This window comes from Gobio gobio, assembly GCF_949357685.1.
Source record: "Gobio gobio genome assembly, chromosome: 3".
In the NCBI taxonomy this organism is placed as follows: Eukaryota; Metazoa; Chordata; class Actinopteri; order Cypriniformes; family Gobionidae; genus Gobio; species Gobio gobio.
In genome coordinates, this window is record NC_137099.1 from 7,936,904 (window position 1) to 7,961,693 (window position 24,790).

A 24,790-nucleotide genomic window follows, 5' to 3' on the forward strand; every position below is an offset into this window, starting at 1 on the left:
GGCAGATCGAGAGGCTGGAGAATCTGTGCCTCCATCATACCTTCTATAGGAAGCCGCGGGGGTCAGGCGCTCTCCGAAGGGACGCGGACAGCTGAATTTCAATCGCGGACTTTTACTCTCAATCACTGGACTATCCGTGTGCTGAACACTGAGACGCGAAGCCCCACCAAAAAAATGCGGGCGCAAAACATTTGAAAATCGCTTCTGGACACATGAATAAATAATCAAACAAATCGTCATTGCGCGATGGAGAGCTGAGGGCAAGTTGGACCTGGACTTGTTCCATGCGTCTTTTTGCGCGGTGGGCTCTTCCGTGCCAAGGAAGCCTTTTGAGAAGTCCAGGCGTCCTGTTTGTGCTGAAAAACTGGGTGGTTTTGTTTGATCCACAAAGCACAAATAACTTGGCCAAGTGGAGCTACAAAGACTCCTGCGCTGCGTAATTTGGGTAAGAGTGGCTTACTAATGGCACTATCCAAGTCAAAGCAAGCAAATGTGATTATTCCATGCACTTCTGTCTCTTTTTCTATAGGACTGAAAGTGTTCAGAATGAATGCTAGGTAGTAGTACAACAGATGCGATGGCTTTTGTATCATTTGTAACGCTCTTAAAGATATACAGGTTGGCACAAAGCCTAGATTGCAAGATGCACAACACTTGTTTGTCCTTTGAACAGTTATGGGGTATGCTAGTTTCGTATGCACCCCCTCTAACAGCACACTATGTTTTAATGTTAATTCGAAAGCATTTAAAAGTACAACAGGCAGTGTTAATGTAACACTGTCTCCTGTGATCTCCGGGACACCTTATAAGGTTTATTTTACTTATTCATTCCCTGCAAATTCAATCCCTCCCTGTAAATGGAACTCAGGTGACTTCATTGTGATGCAGCCGTCTGCAGCACAGATGCTCGCCTTCAAAGTCACATTTACACAAAGGCACAGACACACACGAGCACTCAGCTAGACATACCTACACACACACACACAGACAACGCAAAGTCTTAATTTAATGTCTGGAGAGGCAGAGTTTGCAGCAGATGCTCAAGAGAGATTGATATGCAGGGTCCAACTTACATCTACCATGGTGCTCAGAGTGGTTTAAACTGGTCTGAATGTATTTACGATTAGTATGTGAGTTTGTGCACATCTGTCATTGTTTTGTTTTTTTTTGTTTGTTTTTAAGTTAAAGCAACATACAGGATAAGTACATAGCCATATGTACAGGCATTCGTGTTAATGTGTAGGATTAATGTGGCTGGAGCCTGGACCTTTTATTATTATTATTTTACATTAATGTATCATGTTTGGTGGCTTAACTAGTGACACAGAGGTCATGAGTTTGATTCTCATGAAACATGCAAACTGATTAAATGTAAATCACTTTGCATAAAAGCATGATCAATGCATACATGTGGGCAGCAGGCTGATATTGAATGACTTTTCCCTTAAAAGCACTGATTATGAGCATACATATTTCTCTCTGAGGTATTGGAGACCCCAAGTATTTAACATGAACAGATGCATTCTCACATGCTGACATTTTCCGACACACTGTACAGTACCTGCCAATTAGGATTTGTTTTATTGCTTTTATAATATTACAGTATGCTTTGTAGCGATGCATTAGAACCACCATTTTTGTTTCCACAAAGAACCTTTCAGTGAACAGTTCCTAAGAGAAGCATTTTTTTCTTAGTATATTTTGAGAATCTGAGAACCCCTTTTCAGTATTAAGAACCTTTTGTGCAATGTTCAATGTCAAAGGAAAACCTTTGAGAACAGTCACATCTGCAAAATAAGGGTCAATAATATCAGTCTAATGGTCAGAATTACAGATTAAAAATAAGGCAGCGGCTATTTATTTAAAGATGCTATTTACACTAAGTGCAAATAGCGAGAGATGCTATTTACACCAAGTGTAAATAGCAACTAGATTCTATTTACACTCAGTGAAAATAACATTTTCTTAGCGATAATTGCTATTTACACTAAGTGCAAATAGTGATCGATGCTGTTTACACCAATTGTTAATAGCGACTCAATTCTATTTACTCTAAGTGAAAATAACATATTTCCTTAGCAATAGATGATATTTACACTATTTACACCATGTAAAATTAGTTCTTTGCAATGTGTAAATAGTAATTAGATACAATTTATACTTTATTTTGACAGATACATACTATTTGCACCTCAGTATTGTTGTACATTAACAGGATGCAATAATAACATAGAGTGTAACTTATTATATGGTAACGCTTTACAATATGTGTGCACTAATATGCATTTATTCATGCTTACCTAATGCACAGATAATCAAGAGTTAATGTATGACTCATGAATAACTGAACCATTTATTAATGATTACTGCACCAGCAGTAGATTAAGTAATATATGATTTGCTATTAATGAAATGTGTCATCGTGTATTAATTCCCTAATAACATATCAACTAGTGTACATTGTGTTAATTACCACAATGGGTTGAAGCCATGCATTTCAACTTCCAGTTAATTGTCTATTTTAATTAATGATTAGCTAATGATTTACAAAGGTATCATTATGTTATGACTTTACTTGTTGAGGCACATGACTGTTAACTAATTCAAACTTAATTCAAAACCCATAACCTCAAAGACATATTACTTAACAATTAGTTAACAGTCATGTGCCTCAACAAGTAAAGTCAGAACATAATGATACCTTTGTTAATCATTAGCTAATTATTAATTAATGCAGACAACTGGAAGTTGAAATGCAGGGCTTTGACTCATTGTGGTAATCAACACATGAATTTACATAATTAGTTAATATAATATGTTATCAGGGAATTAATACATGATGACACATTCAATTAATAGCAATTAATGTATTATATTAATCATATAGAATCTTCATTAGTTGCTGATGCAGTAATCATTAATAAATGGGTTAGTTCTTCATGAGTCATACATTAACTTGTGATTATCTGTGCATATTAGTGCACCCGTATTATAAAGTTTTACTGATTATATGTATTAAAATTATTCAATGGATGCCGCCTTAATGGGACAATAAAAGCCCTCCCTACACCTACCCCTAACAATACCCAATAAATGCTTTTATTATTATGAAACATTTCGTGAGGCACTTGATTTCCATTTTTAGAACATTTTCTTAATTTTTATTGAAAGTAAATGCCTTTGTGATGTGATATGTGATAGGAAAAGAGAAAAGAGCGAGCTCTGCAAAAGGCAGATTCGAACCCGGGTCGATCGCGTCAAAACCTAGATCTTTAAGCCTTACGCTTTCTGACTACGCCACTGAAAACATTGAAATACACCTGTTATATTTTTAATCTTGTTTTTCCCAAACAGGCATTGTTAGGTGGAGCCAGTGCGAATAGCACTTGCCAACAAGGCACGCTATTTGCACTTAAAATTATTGCGAGATAATACATCTGTATGTTAAAACAGCAGTAGTAAAATCAACAGAACATGACGGTAAAACAGTGTGCTTTTACCAATAGTGAAGGCCATTGAGTGGGCGAGTTTATTAGCTTCCCCATACTGTGGGCCTTCTCCTGTTCTTATATGTGGGTGTTGTGGCGTCTCCCTGGGGCGAGCACATCATTTCCTCTATAGTGCCACAGACACAATGAAGGGGCCATCTGCGCTAGCCCACTGATTTGCGCAGGGTAAAATGGAGCATCACTGATTCGCTCATCCATTTGCCCCAAGCCCAGTATCCACTCTTTCTCTTCATCTCTCCATCCCTCATTCTCCTGCGCTGGATGTTAAGGTCCCCCCAGTGATATGCTGCGGATGGCAACCTGCAACAATCTGTTCTAGGTTACTTTACTTCCCTTTATGGAGAGCTATGTGCTTACATGCTCAACAATGACACAAACATCCCTGGTGTGTCAAAACAAGCGATACCTGACTAGATCTTATTCAAATTGGCAAAATTATGTGTGCATTTTACAAAGTATTGAGACAGCACTTGATTCAAATGATATACTTGGTTAAAATAGGTTTTCATTGTAATGAGAACTAGTTTTGTAACAGTGCTCGTCTGTTCGAATGCTTCAAAGTGTTAAAGGTGTTTGCAGGGGCATTGCTTACTGGCCCAAGTTAAAAGAGTCCACCCCCATGTTTCTAGAAAAGGCTAAAGTCCTTCTTTCAATGTCAGTCTGTGGATTTTGTTTTTGGCCTGTTTTATCGACCACGTGGTGAAAAGCATTTGTCTAATTGCTTCGATAAGTAACTGGAGTCCTTCATGTCTGTAGCAAAAATGACAGTTATATGCCAAATGTTAGTACTTTAAACAAACTCCTAATCCAACAGTAATAGTGATGCTTTCCATGCGACTAACAACTATTCTCAACTTTGTTGGGAAGAAATGCACCTGTAGTATCAAAGGCTCTTTGCTCTTTTTTAAGACAGAGTCTGTTGATGAAAACGACACTGAGAAAATTAAATCATCGATCTTCTTTCCCTGCATTGAGATAATGGTTGCCCTTGTAAATACATGTGATTGTCTAGAGGATTCACATTGTGCAGTTAGAGGAGTTAGATTTATTGAGGCTGGGTATCATTGAAATCTTTTTTTCTTGGCCGAATTGAAGGAAAACACTGGGGAAGAGCACTAACATCAACAAACAATAAAAAGTTTTTATCAACTAACGTTAACAAATATTAAAGTCCCCCTGTAGTCAATAATTGTATCGCTTAAAACTCATCTTTGATCACCAAAATGACATATTTAAATGTTTTTTTCCCCCAGTGAAAATGATTTCTTCATGCCTTAAAAGTAGCTTGAATGTAACTCTACACCCTTGCTTCATTTAGTATATGCAGATTCATGAATATGCATATTAGCCCCGCCTCCACTCAATCGCAGCTGCTCGGATTACCTGATCCACTGCTCAACTGTAACAAACGCTACACAATGGCAAAAGGAAATATTAGTTTAATTCAGCCTTATATGTTTGAAACAGAAACTGATTCAGTTTATAAAAGTTATAAAGGTTCGTCTACAATTCGATGTATCAGAATGGTAATGCGTTTTATGTATTTTATGTAACAGTAATTGATATAATTAGCATTTGGCTTGACTACGTTATTAAACAGCTAATAATGTGTTGCTAATGTTACACAAACCATTTTCCCGTTCGCCATCTCAGAGTCAGACAGCTGCCTTCTTAAAATCAGCATCCTTAGAAATGTTGTGAACATTATAGAACGTCAGTGGAGAAACGCATATAGTTCATCATAACATCATCGTATACATAATTCATATATATTACGTCATGTTCTATATTACTAAATCTTTTAGATTTTTCATATCAACAGAAAATATACCGGAATAACTAGACTTCTCTTGAGACTCCCCTGCTTCGCAGGACAGTTAATTATATGCTAAAGCTCCGCCCACACATTGACGGGATTGGTTACAATATATTTGTGATATAGAGCAGGGGTTTTCAAACTGTAAATGCCAAGGACCCCCAAATATGATGAACCTTTTATGAGGGACCCAATTCTAAAATGCATCTATATATGTGACCCTGGACCACAAAACCAGTCATAAGGGTCACATTTTTTAAATAAAGATTTATACATATATCTTCATGTTGCCTGATCTTTACTTAATATCCTAATCATTTTTGCCATAAAAGAAAAATTTATAATTTTGACCCATACAGTGTATTGTTGGCTATTGCCACAAATATACCCGTGCGACTTATGACTGTGGTCCAGGGTCATATATTTTTATGTATGAAAAACTTTTAAACTGTTAGATAAATAGTAAGTGTGACATTATAAATACAACATATTGTTTCCAAACTTAAATTGGCTATACTTAATGTAAGATGTATAAACCTGAAGAAGAACATTTTCAGTTAAAAAATATTTGTATGAGCAACTTTCACAATAAATGTATGTAATCAGCATACGTAATGCATTAAGAATATTGCCTTACAACCCCAGTGAGCGAGATAAATGGGACTATAGTAAGAACAACTCACTAGAAAGGTACAAAGCAAACATATACAATTCTGGAAAGTATGTAAACAGCAAGAAAGGAGAGAAACATTTAGAAATGAAACCGTTCGAATGTTTTGTAGACTTTATCCATTTTGGCTTTGTCTTTTTCTTCTCTGACATTTTCTGGGGACCACTTAGAACCTTCTGGAGGACCCCTGGGTGTCCCCGGACCCCAGTTTGAAAACCCCTGACGTAGAGAACAAGGGTGATTTCAAGGGGAATGTCTTTGGTTTACTGCAGTTTCAAGGAGAAAATACTCAGCAATGGTGTTGAATGATGAATTTGCTCATGTTTTGTCTTAAAGCATATAAAGCACATCACATAGGCATGTAAACAACATAAAAAAAAGTGATTTTAACCACAGGGTGTTTTTAACTCTTTCCCTGCCAGCGTTTTTGAAAAAAGTTGCCAGCCACCACCAGCATTTTAGATAATTTTAACAAAAGTTCCATGGCCCCCAGAATATGTAGTGGTATGAATATCTGAACATGCAAAAGTAAAGAAAGAACAAACCCTCTAGCTTTTAAATGAAAAAAAGCCCTTTTATTCTAGCTTCATGCATTCGTTTTATCAACACTTGAATGTGGGTAAAATAAAACAAAAAAACAATTTGAGCAAAAAAGCTAACAAAGACGTGTTTTTGTCAAAGACTACATCCAGATCAGATTCAGAACGATGATCAAACACAGATGGAGTAGATTGAGTCCATCAACACCCCCAAAGCTTCACAGTCCTCGCCCTGGGTCGACATTTCATTCAGTAACATTAGGCAGTTTTGATTTATATGCTGTTTAATGTTGATGATCACGTTATTTTACTTATGCATCTCCTTACATATGCTATCGCTTATTTCTGCATCTTCTTCGCCTGTGTTTTGATCAGGAGATTCTCTACTTTTTCAGAAGATGTGTAATAGCGCCCCCTACCGTATGAAATTGAATACATGGAAAGTCGGAAATTTCTCTCAATGACAGGGAAAGAGTTCATAAAAACTGTAACAAATGTACTGCTAATTGTTAAAGTTAATGAATGCCTTCACTAATGTTAACTAATGGGAACTTATTGTAAAGTGCTGCCGAATAAATCTAGCTTTAAGTGCAGTAAAAGGAAAACAGCTGAAAAGCTGTTAAAAGTGATGGCTATTTTATTAAATGATTACATCTCTGTAATATCTTCTGCGGTTGTCTCATTAGCTGCAGTCTTTTTCATAAGCTTCAGGCAAAACTCAATTCACAGAGCTGAACGACGTGAGCACTCGTATGATTCATCTAGAAATGCAGCACTATATAATTTTAAGATGTCAGCTCTGTGTCAGACCCACCGCTGTCATTCTTCCACTTCATTTGCTTCGGTGACCAAAGAAATTATATAAAGTTTTGAACAAGCCGTTCATCATTTATATTTTTTGTCTTGTACACATGTAAGCTAACACCATATTAGACAGACTGAGATTTTTTTTTTTTTCATTTTCTTTAGAAAATATGAATGGTGCTCAATGAAAAATGTTTGGGTGTTGTGAATGGTTACTAGGGCGTTGCTATGCAGTTTCTAAGGTGAATGGGGAGTTGTTTACCAGTGCAAGTCATACGATGTTAACTGGTCCAAGTCTGCTCATCAATGTCACCCTTAGAGGTCGGCCAGACAAAATCAATCAATCAATCACTTCGAAAATAGGTACAGTTTGAGGTACAATTTATGGCCATTGCACAAATTTGATGGGTTTTGCACCAAAGTTTAATACTTTGGGTTAGGGGTTAGTTTAAATAAGTATGAGCTACAGTGATGCTTGATTTACTGTAGCATGTCCCAATAAAATGGGATCACAGAAGCGTGGTCTATTAGAATAAACGGCAGTGAAGGGGAAAATCAAATGGAGAGCAGAAAAATGAGAACAACTTCCTGTTGTGAAGTTGATTTGCAGGGAGAGGTACATCTGTTACATGCAGATGTTTGATTCTGTGAACATATTTGGTTTCATCCAGTAGATCTAACTGCTGATGTTTAGAAACACATTTGGAAGAAAGCACACAGCACTTCTTCCCCTCCGGGCTGTGATAAATTCATCCATGTCATATGAGAAATTACAAATTTGATGATTTGTTTAGAAACACATATGATTTATTGGCTCCAAAACCTACATGGGCATCATAGGCACACTCACAACACTAAAGCTGTTCCGAAATATTGGCAGCAACATTATGTTGTCTTCTTCACTCTTGAAAATAAAGGTTCTTTATGGTTCCAAGCAACATTTCCATTGCACATAAGGTTCTTTGTAGTGAAAACAGAGTCTTTAGACTTTAAAAAGGACGTCATGATCATAGCTGTTTTTGTTGTGTATCGTGGGTTTCGTGATAACAGAAATGGAATGTAGACATATACTGTAAGTTATGCGATTGAAAGAGCAAAAAGGAGGGCTAAGAGACGATATCCCCTACAACAACTTGCAGTGCTACATATCATCGAGGCTGAGAAAGAACACAACGCCACAGAGAAAGGCGACAGGTAAATGCCGTTAACATTAGCTTTCTGTATGTTTATGTCTATGTCCGTGGAGTAAGAATATAAGCTGTGTGTTTATGCAGCTTTTTAAAAATTGTTTCGTATGCACTGTAAACCCTAAAGCTCAAAATAATTGATTGGTTTGAGTAGGATAAACTTAAATAAAAAAAATGAGTTCAATTAAATTAACTTGTGTATTATATTATATATATATATATATATATATATATATATATATATATATATATATATATATATATATATATATATATATATATATATATATATTTATTTATTTATTTATTTATTTATTTTTTGAGTTCACAATTAAATTTAACCGAAACTGGGCCGTGATTTCTATTTCCCAGCATGCTCAAATGTGAGAGTAAATGCTAAAATTAAGTGTTAAATGTAATGTTTAGCTATGCTAATTTAGAAGAGTTTCTGTTATGTGGGTTTTTTCGCGGGATAAAAGTTAAATGTTAGCTTACTAAAATATTTCAAGTTAAGAGCAATTCAAATATACAAGTAAAAAATACAAATCTGCTTTGAGGCCTGGTTTCACATACCGGGCTTAGATTTCACATAGGACGTGTAAGTAGCTTTTATGAACGTGCCTTAGAAAAAAGGAAAAAAAACAACATTACTGGTGTGCATCCTGAGACAAAACAATGGCACTGACATATTTAAAATATTTAAAATATTTGCAAGTTTCTTTCAGTTAAAACAGCTCAAACATGCATGTTAGTCTGGGACTAGGCCTTGTCTTTGCCTTGTCTTTGAAACCGGGGGTGAATTTCTTAACTTAATTTTTTTTATGTAACTGATTACCAAAATTTTTTTTTGAGTTTTCCCAAATTATTTGGGTTTACAGTGACATGCATTAGGCCAATGGACGTACACTTACGTCACTGGTAGTTCCTATTGTGCTGGGTTAGACCCTACCAAAAGGCGTTCCTATTACTAAAATCATTCCCAGTTCCTGCGGTGCGAACACACCAAAAAACGGGTACTTCCGCTAATAATTTTAATTTATGCATATGAACTTTGATCCCAATTATCCAGTTACCTTTAAAAAACTAAATTAAAGTCCTTTTGATGTACCTTGGGTGTGGATATTAAATGGTCTGATGCCTCAGTGTCCTGATTTTTAACATACTTGTATAATGGAAGCTTACTAGACCTAAATTATTCTACCTGGAATGAGGCTGCAACCTCTTAACGTATTGTCTCATAAAAATGTCACGTTTGTCATGTTTAAAGCCGGAGGACTGAATGGATTTGACACCAGTTCCACAGCAGGCATGATCGATAAGACAATACGTGCAAAAGACTGAGAAAATTAAAGTTGTACCTGTCCCTTATACAGCATAGGTAAGCAGATTATGCAAATGATGGGATGGCTTTGTGGTTTGGTTTAAGCAGTTGATTTGCTCCTGTTTGACAGGACCACAGCCATTGATTGCCATGCTTCATTGGCCAACCTTGTTCTGTTGGTGTTTCATTACTGATCAGATAAATAATGAATGACCAACCCTTAGAATTGTGTCTAAGACAGCAGCCATTCTCCCAACCTGCTCAAGCAAGACAATGCCTGCTGTCTACAAACAATACTTCTCCTGGGGCTGGATCAAAATATAATTTCCCTTTCAAAAAGGTTAGCGTCATGAGTTTCTACTAAGATGCAAATGAGTTTCAAATATATTCAAATAAATAAATAACCCAAACACTTTTACTTTGCAATTTGCAGTTATTTGCAAACTAGCTTGGTCTAGATGTGTTATATTGGGCTGCTGGTTAAAAAGATGCTTGTGTTGCTGTAGGCTTGCAAGCAATTGGAATTCAGCATTGCAGGTAAACAGCACAAATGGGACCATACAGAAAATGTATTGCCTCAAAACAAGACACTGAATTGTGATGCCAAGATAAGATAGTGGAAATGAGGAGCACGCAATATATTTCCTCTGTTGTGGATATATGAAGTGCTCAGCCACAAACAAGTTCACTAGAGTCATACAAAATAGCCTTGAGGGTTATTTTTCTTTGCTTTAATTTATTTGAACATTTCACGGTACATATAACATGTTATGTCATCAAACAAACATTCACCGATGTACTGCTGGGATGGATTCTTTCTGTTGTGAATCTTTGCATTCTGGTCTAAGGTTCAGTGGAACTGGCAACTTTGCATATCTATACATACATATGCGCACAAAAAGTCCCATGAAATGGCATGGTGTTGGGGTAGATACAGTATATCTCTATTGATCTCTTCCATTCTCGCTGGGTCAGTTCAGCTGGAACAAACAAGATACCGGGGCATGAATTTGTCTTCTACGAAATTCAGAATTTAAAAAATCACAAATGAAATCTCTTTAATATCTCAATTGATTATCTTAGTCTTATGCCGAGTGCACACTGTGCATTTTATAATAGTCCTTTACGATTGTTCCTTGTCAGACTGTACGAACATGATCCTCGCTGTGAGCCATGTCACACAGTAAGATCTCAGTTGACATTAATGTCAGACTGTACGATAGTCAAGGTGCGTTAAAAACGGACGCATGCAAGAAAACTCGTCCGGGGTTTTATATAATCAATCAATGACGCGTTCAGTGACAGTGAGCTGCATTACACGCCGGATTGAAATGGTGGCTACAAAGAAATCTCCAGTGCCCATTTTGGTCATGGTTTGCCTTGAAAAACAAAGACAATTTGACGGTCATCATAGGAAAAGTCACATAGCAGGACTGTCTTCTGACAACTACCAATCAACGACTTCTAGGGGTGCCACGAGATCTCGGGAGACTAAACAAGAGATTTCTCGTCGAGGTGAAAACTGTAAAAATCCAACAGTTGTTCTTACTAAGACTTTTTTAGTAAACTTTACTTAATGTCCAATAATTTGTTGAACTTACATAAAACAATTAAGTAATCTGAACTATTTGCATGCTATGCCTTCGTTACTTAGAAAACTCAAGTAAACATTACTTGACTGGTTTGAGTACCATTTTGCCAAAGCAAAAAACAAGCAGGCGGACGGGCAAAGTGTTTTTGAGGTGGTGCAATTTTGTATAGACTTATCACTAATTTCCTCCACTTCCTCTCACCATAATTGTGATTAGTGTTCCCTTTGGTTGGACACTTGGAACTTCATTCATATTATGGTAATTTACTTCCTATTAATGCAGCAATGCAACAAGAAATCATAGTTGTATGATTTCAAAAGAAGGGAAGTAATATATATATATATTTGTCACAATATCATTTGACCATGCTTGAGTGTGTCACACACAGACTTCAACATTCAGCATGCAAAACACAACAATGGTAACAAGGATTTTTTTTTTATTTTTTTATTTTTATTATTAATACAACCTTTACTATTTTACTTGCTGTCATTATTCGGGTTATACTGACAAAAGACAAATAGTAAAATAAAGCTAAAAATAGTAAAACGAAGCAATTAATGTATTCATGCCACAATGCACTCTGGGAGTACACTTCCTCAGATCCCAGATAGAATTAAGTTGACAAAACTTAAACGGTTTAAGTAAGAACAGCTTAATGCAATTAAGTAATGCTTACTTAATTGTTTTTACAGTGTAGTACCTGTAGACTATTGATAAGTAATAAGTAAGTGTTGAATGGAGTTTAGTTGTTGCTTTTTGTCTTCACTTATTTTTTTAAGTTCAGCTTACTTGAGAATTTTAAGGCAATCGGTTTCCTAATATTTTCCTAGTAATGTGAGCACTAATAACAAGTTAACATAACTAATAATTTTGAGTTAAGTATACTTCATTAACAAGTTTCCTGTACAAATTTTGTTAAGTTTAGCCGACAAAAAAATAATACTTTGCTTTACTTGAAAATTTTAAGGCAATCGGTTTCCTCACTTTTTCTAAGTAAAGTCAACTTATTACGTTTTACAGTGATATTGTCTTGACCTGGTCATGAGGGAGTGTGAGGGTGAAGTTCGGATAGAATATGCCAACACTACGAGAAGACATTGAGCGTGTGTTATGAGTGTGTGTTACGTGTTAGTGAAGCTCTCGCATTGAGCGTGTGTTACGAGTGTGTGTCACATGTTAGTGGACTGGACCGTGGCGGAGGATTAGTTGCACAGCAGAAGCGTCTTATAGAAGTGACTTATATTTTAAAATGTGCATTCAGGACCACCGCTCCCTATTCACAGAGTACGCAGGATCGCGAAATTGAAAGTGAAAAATAAACGGGAGCGCGCATTCAAACGCAATTTCAATATGTTACCGCTGTTTGAAAGCGGTTCCCTGAGGCACGTGAATATCTCCCAATATAAAAGCTATCTCGTTGTAAGCATCTCGTAGCTCTGTATCATGCTTAAATAAAAATGTGGTCTCTATTTGCACTTTGAATATTGAGTACTTTGATTATGGTATTATGGTTATTGTTTGCACTTAATATCTATGATAAATTTGTGGGAAGGAGTTCAGTTAGGAGGTCAAAAGAAGCTCATGTGCAGTTCTAAGGTCTGAAGAGACAATCATACAGGAGAGAAGCCAGTCAGTTGAGTTTTTGGCAAAACCTTTACAGTGCTTGTTGTCTTTTACTGCATATGATAATTCATACTCAGAAAGTAGAACTGAATTGACATTCATTACAAGATCATCATCAGTTAAAACATTTCAAATCCACCTACAAATAATTTTTCTAGTCATGTATTTCATAATTGAGGATTTTTCTTAAAAATACTATTTAGAAATCTTGTCTTGTTCTCGTGAACCCAATCTCGTGTCACGTCTTGTCTTGTGAGATAAGTGTCTTGTCACACCCCTGACGACTTCCAATATTAGCCTTGGATCAGAGGAATCTTTTAGGATTTGCAAAATTTGTCTCAAATTTTGGCCAAAATCGCACAGTATGCACCCGACTTTAGTGAGAATACCTTAAGATCTACCGTATTGATTATTGCAACAAGGCATCATCCTCAGAATTCATTTAAATTAAACAAAAGTGCATAGTCCATAATAAAAAATTAAGGTGGCCGTATGAAAGAAAATCCCAAAGAGATCTTGCTTTGGGTAAACGTGCGAGAGAAAGACAGGAAAATGTGCTGTATCAGGACAGATGTTCCCATTCCCCTCCAAGGGTGTGTGGAGCGGGTTAGAAAGGCAGGGTGGGTGGAGACCTGAGGGATGAGGACTCACAGGTCGAGCTATACGTGTGTATGTGTGTGTATATAGACAGATAGTTAAGTAGATGGATATTAGGCTCTGCTTAAATGCATGAGAGCACAATATGTAGGCTTCACTGGCTCTTAATGGACCACAAATTCTCTCCTCACTGTCAACCACACACTGCTTGCTAAAAATAGGAATGGGACTGTTTTTTTCCCTTCTTTGTCCTGTCATCTAGCATGACATACAAGCATTCATTTTCTCCACAGTTTTTGTAATCTTTTAATCTAATTTTATTTATGCCCCCGCCCCTTCCACTGCTGTTCTACCTGCATCCTCAAGAGAGACGACGAAAACCATCTTTGTTGTCTTCACACGCTGTGTTTGCTCGGAGCTGTCAGAGCACGCAGCCTGTCGGTGTCATGTGGCAATGCTGGACCACTCAATGTTTGATTTCATGTCAATACAATTGGGAAGTCTTTCATTCCTCGAAGATTCACTGGGACTCTGGGGTGTTTTATGTTTCAGTTCATTTGCATAGAACTGTGTTATGTCACTTTAAATAACATTATAACGAAGAGTAAGCACGTGGTTATTTTCCGTCAGTGGAAATGTGTGAGGAAGAGGTTGCTCCGGGGATTTATTTTTCATCTAAATATCAGCTGTGTCTTAGACGTGTCGCATAAAAGATAAAAATGAAACAATTGTTGACATATGAATGTGGATAGCAGATCCGATCATTTGGTCTTTGAAGAATTTTGAGAAATGTTTTAGTTCATACAGAGTTCTCTTACTTTTGATTGTTGACTTGAATATACAGTATTGTTGAAAGACATTGGACATGCTCTTCACCAGTCAGATATAAAGAGTCTTGGCTCCTATCCCATACAAATAAGACAAAAAAATATAGATCTACAACATTCATGTGGAACCTGTTCTTGCGAGATTGTAGTGACTTGTATTGTTTATGGACAACACACTTCTGCTTCATTCAAATTTTGAGGTATAACTTTTGGCATAAAGAGAGATTTATAGGACATATCTTAAAGCACACTCATCCAGATGTTAGAGGTAACAGAGTCAGGAAAACCTAATTATGCAAAGAAAAGTCTCACAGGGTTTCTGCTGCTGAGGATTGATGTAAAGTACATTGAGTGTCATTCAGTTTGTCATGGTAAAATATAGGCTATGCCTGCATACCAATTATTTGCCTTTGTTGTGAAAAAAATTGTGAAATAATTTGTGCAATTGTTTGATTTACAAATTATGAGGCATATGTGCATAAGTCTGTTTCTTGATTGGAATTTAATTATCCCAGTAATTTGAAATACTTAATTATTTCCCTAATGCGATATAATCACCACTATTATCATCACCATCAATGACGCAACCAAATGATTCATTTAGGACTATTACCGTGTTAGTTATAGAGTTCTGGAGTTCCACTCACTGCTTGTATGCAATAATAAAAAAACAATATGTTAGCAATGCTTTTAATAGCTTTAATAATTTTGCAACTTGTGAATATCAGTTCATTAGTTTCAGCCCTGTGAACTCCTTGCAATAATTCCTAAAATTCAGTGTTCTGCACATTTTATGATTTTGCTAACTGCACTCAGTAATTAACTTTCCTTTTCTCCCCTGTGTTGTCTTTTTAGATACATGGAAGAAGACAAAAAAAAAATGCTGGCCAGGATTATTTTCGTTTGCTTCTTCTTTGCTGGTGCTAGTTTTGGAGATACTGAGCCCAAGGTGTTGCACGATGGAGCTTGCAATTCTTTGTCGTTGTGCACCTGTGAAGAGAAAGATGGACAGTTGTACATAAACTGTGAGGAGAGAAACATAAGCAAAATGTCAGATGTTGAAGTACCATCAGATAAACCTTTTCATCTAAATCTATACAAAAATGACTTGGTGGAGTTACGTGAAGAGGATATGAATGCTTTCAAGAACGCCGTCACCTTACATCTCGGTGCAAACAGCATACAGGAGCTTGAACCTGGCGTGTTCAGTGCTCTGGGATCCCTGAAAAAGTTGCACATAAACAGCAATTTCCTGGTCATGCTGAAGGAGGACACATTTCAAGGCTTGGTAAATTTGGAATACCTTCAGGCTGACACCAACTTCATCCGGGTCGTGGAGCCTGGGGCCTTCAGCAAGCTTGTCCGTCTTAAAGTTCTGATCCTCAATGACAACTCCATCGAGTTCCTTCCGAGCAACATTTTCCGCTTTGTGCCTCTGACACATTTGGATCTGCGTGGGAACAAGCTGCAGACACTGCCGTACGTGGGTTTCCTGGAGCATATTGGTCGTATCATGGAGCTCCTGTTGGAGGACAACGACTGGGTGTGTAACTGTGAAATCTTACATTTAAAGGTCTGGATTGAGAACATGCGAGCACAGTCATCCATCGGCGAGGTGGTTTGCAACAGGCCCGAAGAACTTAGAGGCATCCCTTTGGCTAGGGTCAAAAGGGATTTGCTTTGCCCCTCTCATGCTGACATTAACCTCGAAGAGCCATCAAAGTCTCTAGACATGGTTGTCACCCCATCCACTAAGGTTGTTCAGATACCGAATGCCAAAGATGATGCAAAGATACCTACACCTGCAAATGGCCTAGGGAAATTTTGCACGTCACTGTGCTCTTGTGACAGTACAGGTTTTTTAATGCACTGTGAGGACCAAGGCATTCAAAGGATATCTGATATAGGCATTCTTGAACAAAGCCCAACCATGCTGGTTTTGACAGGAAATATGATACAAAGGCTTTTCAAATATGATTTTGTGACATACGACAGTTTGGAGATGCTCAGTTTGGCAAACAACCAAATAGACTACATTGACAATGAAACTTTTCTGAGTTTGAGCAATCTGAAAAAGCTGTACCTGAATGGAAACAGGATCGAGAAAATCTCTGCAACAATGTTTCTTGGCCTTCACAACCTGGAATATTTGTTCTTGGAGCATAATGTCATTAAAGAGATTGAGGCTGGATCGTTCAACCCTTTGACAAATCTAAAGCTCCTGTTCCTAAACAACAACCGACTCAAAACTCTCCCTGCCCAAATATTTCGTAATGTGCCCTTGGTGAAATTGAACCTAAGGAAAAATGTCTTTGTGCACTTACCGGTGAGTAATGTGTTGGACCAACTCAATTATTTAGAGCAAATTTATCTTGAGGACAATCCTTGGGACTGCACTTGTGATTTGGTCAGCCTCAAACAGTGGGTGGAAAAGCTTAGCAAGGACACCGTGGTGGGTGCCATCTTATGCCACACTCCTCAAAAACTGTCTACTGCTGAGGTTAGAAACCTAAAGCATGATGTTCTCTGCCCTGGCTTGGTAACCTATAAGTCCTTACCTGGAGGCACCGAGGATGGTATCCCAGTCACGCCTGCACCGGAGGGCGGCACCAGCGGCTTTTTCCAGTCCCTGACAGATGCAGTGCCACTATCTGTGCTCATCCTCTGCCTTCTTATCCTCTTTCTGACCCTCATTTTCTGCGCTGCTGGGATTGTTGTGTTTATGCTACACCGTCGGCGGAGACATGTCAAAAAGAAACAGGCCGAGGAGCAACCTCGCGAGAGCAGTCCCATCCACCTGCACTACAGCATGTATGGCCAGAAAACCACCCACCACGTAACTGAAAGGCAAGGACCCAGCATGTACGACGAATCTCCCCATAGCCCCATCATTCAGGTCTGCAGGAACCCCAGTTACTGCTCTCAGCACAAAGAATACGAGTTAGATGACTACAATAGCGATAAACCTAAGCATATCTGCCATAGCATCCTTGACAAGGACAACGAATCCCTCCCTAACGTGAAGTTCAGGGCCGTCACCGACTACCCCACTGAGTTTGTGAGTTTGGGAGATGCGAGCTCCTTGTACAAGAACATCTTAGAAAGGGAACGGGAGCTCCAACAGCTCAGCCTCACCGAATACCTCAGGAAAAACATATCACAGCTACAACCAGCTGTGGACATGCAAGTCCCCAACCACCACAAAGAGCTTAAGCTAATGGAGACTCTTGTTTATACAAGGCCGAGGAAGGTCATGGTGGAACAGACTAAAAATGAGTACTTTGAGCTCAAAGCCAACTTACATGCCGAGCCAGACTATTTAGAAGTCTTAGAGCATCAAACGACTTTCAACTGAGATAAGTACACTGTATACTTTGATTTGACAAATGATACTCCAAGTGCCTTGACAGTCCATTCTGAGTTCTGATTTAGCCCGAGAGATATAATACAACAACGTCAGAGTAGAGGCAATTCTCATGATACAATCATTTGACGCTGACACAATGTCTAATTTCAGGTGGACCTTTAGTGTTAGCATGCTATTGGACATTGCAGATGATGGATTATACATTCTGACACAATTCCAATCACACAGAAAGAGTCACAGAGTTGGACAAGATTGGCTTTGATACCAGAACATTTGTTTTGCATCGTGGTTAATGCATTCTCTTTATGTTTGCTAGTTGGTAGGGGAGACTAGCATAGAGTCACTTCACATTTCTATCTGTGTATCTCGTATTATGTACGTGGCAGAAGCTCTGTTTATCTGTAGCAATGGAAGAAAACATGTTTTCCTTCTCTTTTTTTCTGTCAGACAGAACATTTATGGCTAGTTGAAACATTCCCTGATTTGCTAAGCTTTGAATTAAACATGCCCAACACATTAATCTTCATTAAATATTAAATAATGGTGGTACTTAGATCTGAAGATGTCTGAAAATTGCATTTATTAAAAAATAAGGCGTCATCAACAGCAAGTAGCTTGCCAAGTGGCTATTGTTTTGACCCTGAGGTCAGACTTTATGACTGGGCTCATTTATCGTGCCTGAAATTGGCGTCTCACCTGGAATTGTCAACATGCCTGGAGAGTTTGCTCAGAAATTATGTCATACAGACCCACTTGCTCATTACCTCCACTGCTTCTGATATGGACAAAAACTCTGCTGGGCATCATTGGAGAAAATGAAAAGGAAAGAATTGCACTACTTAAAATACTATTTAAAGGTGGTTGATGACAATCACGTTGTGGGGCCGCACAGTCTATTCCCATAGGAAAACCGAGTAGTGTAGCGTCTGGTTTGTAAAATAATGTTGTTTAAAGTTCCTTTCGACACAAATCATATCTGACTATTTTCTTTCAGCATGACAATTATGCAGGGTGTTTTATCTTCATTATGTGGCTGGAGAAGAAAATAAAAAATATATATATCTATATATGTACATGTATAGAGAAAATATGCACACAAATTATTGTGTTGAGCCTTGACATGTTTTACTGTATGGAAGAGCACCATAGCTTTATTTTGTACAAGTGTGGATGAGAGTTATTTATTCTGTATATTTGTACATAATTTAACATTTATATGTTTGTGTGCCTTTAATGTGGTACCAATTAAGCTGTAAATAAAAGATAAATAAATAAATCGAGAACATTGCAATATTATGGTCAGTAACATGAATAGCATGGTATAAGTAAATAAGTGGGGGGGGGGGGGGGGGGGGGGGCTATGGGGAAAATAGAAAAATCATATTATTTTATGCCAGTGGTTCTCAACGGGTTGATGACAATGATAGCATTTCAGACAGTAGGGGGGTAATATTAATTGCAAAAAAATTAAATGAATTAAACATTCGATTGTGCAGTTAGGAGGATAACAAAATAAATGGGTTGTTGTTGTTGTTTTTTCAGCTTTTAAAAGAGATTTCCAATTAGTATTTTGGTGCAAATGCATCTGTCACTTGGTAGAAGCTGAACAATTAGACAGGTGACAACAACGAGAGATCGCTTGACATGTCCTCATACTCAAACCAAGAGCACATTTATTCAAAGCAAGCATAAATATGACCGAGACCACATTAAATATGGGTTACACTGAAGCAAAACAAGTTGTGATCCACTAATCTATGATTTATACTTTCTTGTGGTTTGTGAACTAACAGTAATAAAGTCATATTTTTATGAGAATAAACATGTTTTAAAGTTGTTGAAATATGACATTTCAAAAATAGCACCAAGATTATTTCATGCCTAATAACAGTGAAGCAGTTAATCACAAAAGTCGCACATGTCAACAAAGAGTTTGTGAACTTGACAGTTTGCCATTGCGAAACACGATTCTGTCAGACCCTCGTTTCTCAAAAGAGCCTTTTATGAGTTTGCAAGCGGCATGCAGCATTCAGTTGCTCAGAACATTGAAGGTTTCTTTTCATCCTCTCCACACTTTCATCTTCCTCCTCTACTCGCTTAAGTGGCTTTCCAATATTTTCCATTAACCATCAAATAGAATCATTCACATCAACCTGAGTAATTTCCACACTCCCTTGAGAAAAGGTAGTCACCTGAGCAGGAAAGACTAAGAGCATTTAAACAAAATGGATGGTTTCAAAAAGGGCGGCCAATGACTTTTGACAAGTCGGTTGTTGCATATTCCAGCAAAGTGCAAAACAGTGTTCACTTTCAGGACTGGTTTTCTTTATTTTCAAGGATGTCAATTATTGTGGTGTGAATATTTCAGCAAGGAAACAAAGCCAGCGGCTCCTTCACATTGCTGGAAACGAGTATTGCAAACTTCCACTTGTACTTGATAGATTTAAATGCAGTTTTTTTTTTCTTTGCATGCAAGGGTAAACCAGAATAGACACTGAGAGCTTGGTACCTGCAATTTATTCTTTATTGTGCCCTCTAAACACCAGTTTTAGGGCGAGTCCTCTGCGCTTCAGTGCACATACCTGATTTTTTATCCTGAACTCACCTCACATAACAGCAAATCCTCTACAGAGTATGTGTAGAACTGATAAAGGTTATGTAGTAGATGATATTCTAAGGGACAATATTGCTCTACTGAAAACAGTGAGGTTTTTCACTAGCCTTTTCGCAATTTTGCAGGTATTTCACATCCTGATTTTACCTCTCAAGGGCTTTAAAAAGTATTCTCTTACCTACAAGTTATATTATACTTCACAGCAGTGCCATTCGAACATGGTATATGTAGACCTTTTTAGTTTGTCAAATCGTCGGAGGCTCCATGACTTAACGGTTCTCTATATAAGCACAGGAGGGTATGTGCAAATGTCTGAGAGAACGGAATGAAATGGCCTCCATTAGAGTCATATGCAACTAGTGGGCTCTGGATGTAATTCAGCAAATAGGCATAGCGATATCTCCTTCTCTGGGGAGATCTTGAGTAATGAACTCGGCATGTCTGCCCTCACGGTCTATAGATGAATCGTTCCTGTTGTCTGTTGCCAACAAATCCATGTAACCTCTAATGCACATCAATGCATCTTTCATAGAATATATCTAAACTGAAACATGCTTGAAATGATTAGTAGTGGCAGGTCTGTTTTAGCATATAATGTACTTTTAGACCTGCTGTTTAAACATACCAATGTCTGGACCATCCAGTGCTGCAATAAACATTGTATATATATATATATATATATATATATATATATATATATATATATATATATATATATATATATATATATATATATATATATGAATTATCTGTATCCAGTCTGGTCAAACACACACATTAATAGACATAAAATTAAGCATATTATTCCTGAAGATTTTACAGATATAGTTGAAGAGAAGAGAATATGTTTGACCATTCGAATACACAGAATATTTCAATCCACAAACAAATAAACAATACATATCAACGATTATATTACATGCACTTATACTGTAACTAACTAAAGCAAAATATGGCAAAAAATGCATTTACATCTGTTTTGCTGTGTGCATCTTCAAATCTAATAGAAAATAACTTTATTTTTGATGCAATTTTAATATTGATATCAAAATTATTATAGAAATGGCTCTAAAAGAATTAAGAACCAAAGGAACACGCAGTCAAACAAATGGAAATTATCTTAAAAAAAAAATCTCATTTGTTTTTTTGTTTAAAAAATAAAATGGTGTGCATTTTCAAATTAATAAAAATTGTATGTTGTTGTATTGTTAATATCATGTATGGTTAATACTGATATTAAAATCATTATAATAAATTATAATAAAAAATACTGCAAAATGAATGTGAAATATATTTTTTAATAATATATAATATTAATTAAGTAATATTCAGCAACAAGTATTTACACCTGCGTTGTGCAGTGTCAAATTAATAGACAGAAACATTGTGTCGTATTGTTAATATCATGTATTGATATTATTGCTATAATATAATACAATATTTTTTAAAAGTACTGTAAAATTAATGAAGTACCATAGAAACATGGAGACAAAAAATTACATTATAAAAAAAAAAAAAAAAAAACGTGTAATATTCTACAAATAGGACAACACAAATTCACATCAGTTTGTATCTTCAAATTAATTTAAAAAAATATTTTAATTTGTATACATATATTATTAATAGCCTGTTGATATTAAAATTATTAAAATAAAACAATACTTTTTTAAAAGTATTGTTAAATTAATCAAGTACTGAATGAGCATGTAGTCAAATTAAACAGAAACAAATTAATGTATCTTAATATTGTTCTAACATGAATTATTAAAGCTCCAACATGAATTGCGTTGAAAAACATTCTATATTTGAAATTCTGTTCGTACGAGTAGGCCATATTATTCCAGTTATATTTTCAGTTAATTTACTAAAATATTGAAGAGCATACAGTACCAATGGATAGCATAAATTCTTACATGTAACTAGCAATCCCAAAGTGAAGGCTATAGCTTGCTATTATTGACCCATATAACTATAGCCTTTATTTATTTGATTTCATAATGATAATACTTATTAGTCAAATATCTGTCCAGAGATGCTGTGTGGAAGAAGTAATCAAATATGTTGTTTCTTGCCAACATATGACTTCTGCTCTTCTCCTCAATAACTGCATTCAGAGGTTGAGTCACGCAATGCCATGTTGCGACTGGTTCAGTGCATATTTTAGAGATTATATGAGAATCAAAGAAACTTTTGGCAAAAGCTGTTGTATGCGGCTGTATGTTGTGGAGTAAAAAACAAGCCTTGAAGTCTGTTTTCCATCCCATTGGTGATAAATTGGCGTCCAATGAGTTCATCTCCTGAGGCAAATCTACAAAAAAAAAAGAAAAAAAGGGGTGGAAGAACAAGACAACTGTTTCTTGCAACATGGTGGATCTTCTGTCAGATGTCTGTAAGACTTTGTTCCACAGTACTTATTACTCATGGCTAATTTGCTTGCTGTTTTTAGTCACTGACAAAGTGGCAAACTAGTTTGACGGCGTGAGGGGCAAGTCATCACAAATGCCTGATCTCATATTCCTTCCTGTCAGTCGCAACAGAGTCTCTTTGGGCTACCCCTCAAGTGTTTGACAGATTTCTCACCAGATCTTCATATCTGCCCAAGCTGAATGAGAAGCTATTTGCTCCAAAATGTCAGAGTCCTTACCCTTGACCTCTCCAGACAGGATTTTGTCAAGCATCATCTGCTAATGGGGGGCTTCCGAAAAAACTGAACACGTCGAGCAAGCTTTCCATCAAAATGACTGTCCTTAAATGTTGTCCAAGATACAGATTTTCCAAATTTTATCTTCAGACAATTCTAGGAAACCACACAATCCAACGAGAGAATAATTACGAGAGAACGTTTTTGTAATATTAGCATAAAAGCTAATTTGACCGAAATATATAACTTTATTGGACATGTTTTTAATTACAGAAACAGACTAAAATTTTAACTAAAATGAAAAAATAATTCAAAATATAAAGATAAAAGCTAATTAAAATTTTGTATAAGTACTAGTATTATTAATTATTAACAGTATTAATTAGTAAAATACTACAAATAACACTGATGCAATGGTATTTTTTGTAAATTGTGTATTTTGCTGGTTGCATGGGTGTTCTTGTGATTTTAAGTGTGGGGATTTGTGGGTATTTAGGGATCTGGGGTTTTTAGTAGGGCTGGGTAAAAAATATTGATTTCTCGATTTTAATTGATTCTCATTTTTGTGAACCGATATCGATTCTTAAATCCCAAGAATGGATCTTTTAGTCTATGCCATTTTCAGTTGATGACTGAACAGGACAATGCAATGTGCCTCCCATCCAATAAACTGCAGTAAGCTTGTTACTTTTGTGTTTTGTTAATTTTTTAGATGAAAGTCTCAGATTTCAAATTCTGTCCATTTTATTATGAAATTCGCTCCTAAATGTGGCGTGACAGATTGCTGTAGCACATGTTGAAGCAGAGCAGCATGTGAACGGATCATCTCTTCCCACTTTACTACTAGTTACAGCATGAAATAAACATGAATGAACATCAGAAGGTATGTTTAAAAATACAGTACAACTTACTAAAATCCATATCATGTCTCATGTATTCGCTCAGTAGCTGGGTTTCCTTTACAGATATGTGCAAATCATGGCGACAGATGACAGATGTTGTTAGGTTTATGCATATCGCAGTCACTGCACTAGCCATTGTTTTTAATCGAAGAAGACGTATGCGTGTTATCCAAACATTAATGCCAAGGAAAGCCCCTTATACTTGAGAGTGGCCATGCATGAGGTGTTTCTCCCTCATATCTGCTTCAAGGTCTTGATAAATTGTGGCATTTATTTATCGTTTAATCCAGTATTAATCATTGCAGTTTTGCAGGATATTCCTTTTTCGTTTGCCTGAAAAACCCCCTCATGAGAGCAAAAAAGCTTTTTTCGCGACATATGGGAGGTTTTTTTCGAAATTGACGTTTCCATTGGCCGTATTTTAAAAAAAATTAATTGTGCAAATACTGTATGTAAATATAATGTAATGCTGTATTCACCTCAGAAAAGCCATTTAGTGACCAAAAACTCTAGAGAGGAGCATGGATTTAGCAAAATATGCATCATATTACACATTCATGTTCTTCAGTATTTAGTGTATGTTTGAATAAATCCATCAAGTTTTTATGACAGTGTTTATAGACCTATTTTTTATATTTCTAAAAACAAACTGAACATAATAATGTCATTATAAAGCTAGTATTATAACTTTAATAATCTATAATCTTCATTATGTGTAATTTAAGTGTTTGTATACAAATCAGTTAATATTAACCTTCAATATTTTTCTTGCGAAAAT

The 24,790-nt window shown here is 36.6% G+C and overlaps 1 protein-coding gene across 1 annotated transcript; it reads left to right on the plus strand.

Moving 5' to 3' along the window:
• Nucleotides 1-19,144, plus strand: slitrk6 (SLIT and NTRK-like family, member 6). The gene is made up of 2 exons (XM_079813349.1): nucleotides 1-445; nucleotides 15,344-19,144. Exon 2 carries the CDS (start codon nucleotides 15,348-15,350, stop codon nucleotides 17,841-17,843), a length of 2,496 nt encoding a protein of 831 aa, XP_079669475.1. The 5' UTR covers nucleotides 1-445; nucleotides 15,344-15,347; the 3' UTR covers nucleotides 17,844-19,144.
• Nucleotides 19,145-24,790: the final 5,646 nt, after the last annotated feature.

Bases quoted from the DNA above. Each gene is read 5' to 3' on its own strand.
- slitrk6 (XM_079813349.1), top strand. From the start codon at position 15,348: ATGGAAGAAGACAAAAAAAAAATGCTGGCCAGGATTATTTTCGTTTGC.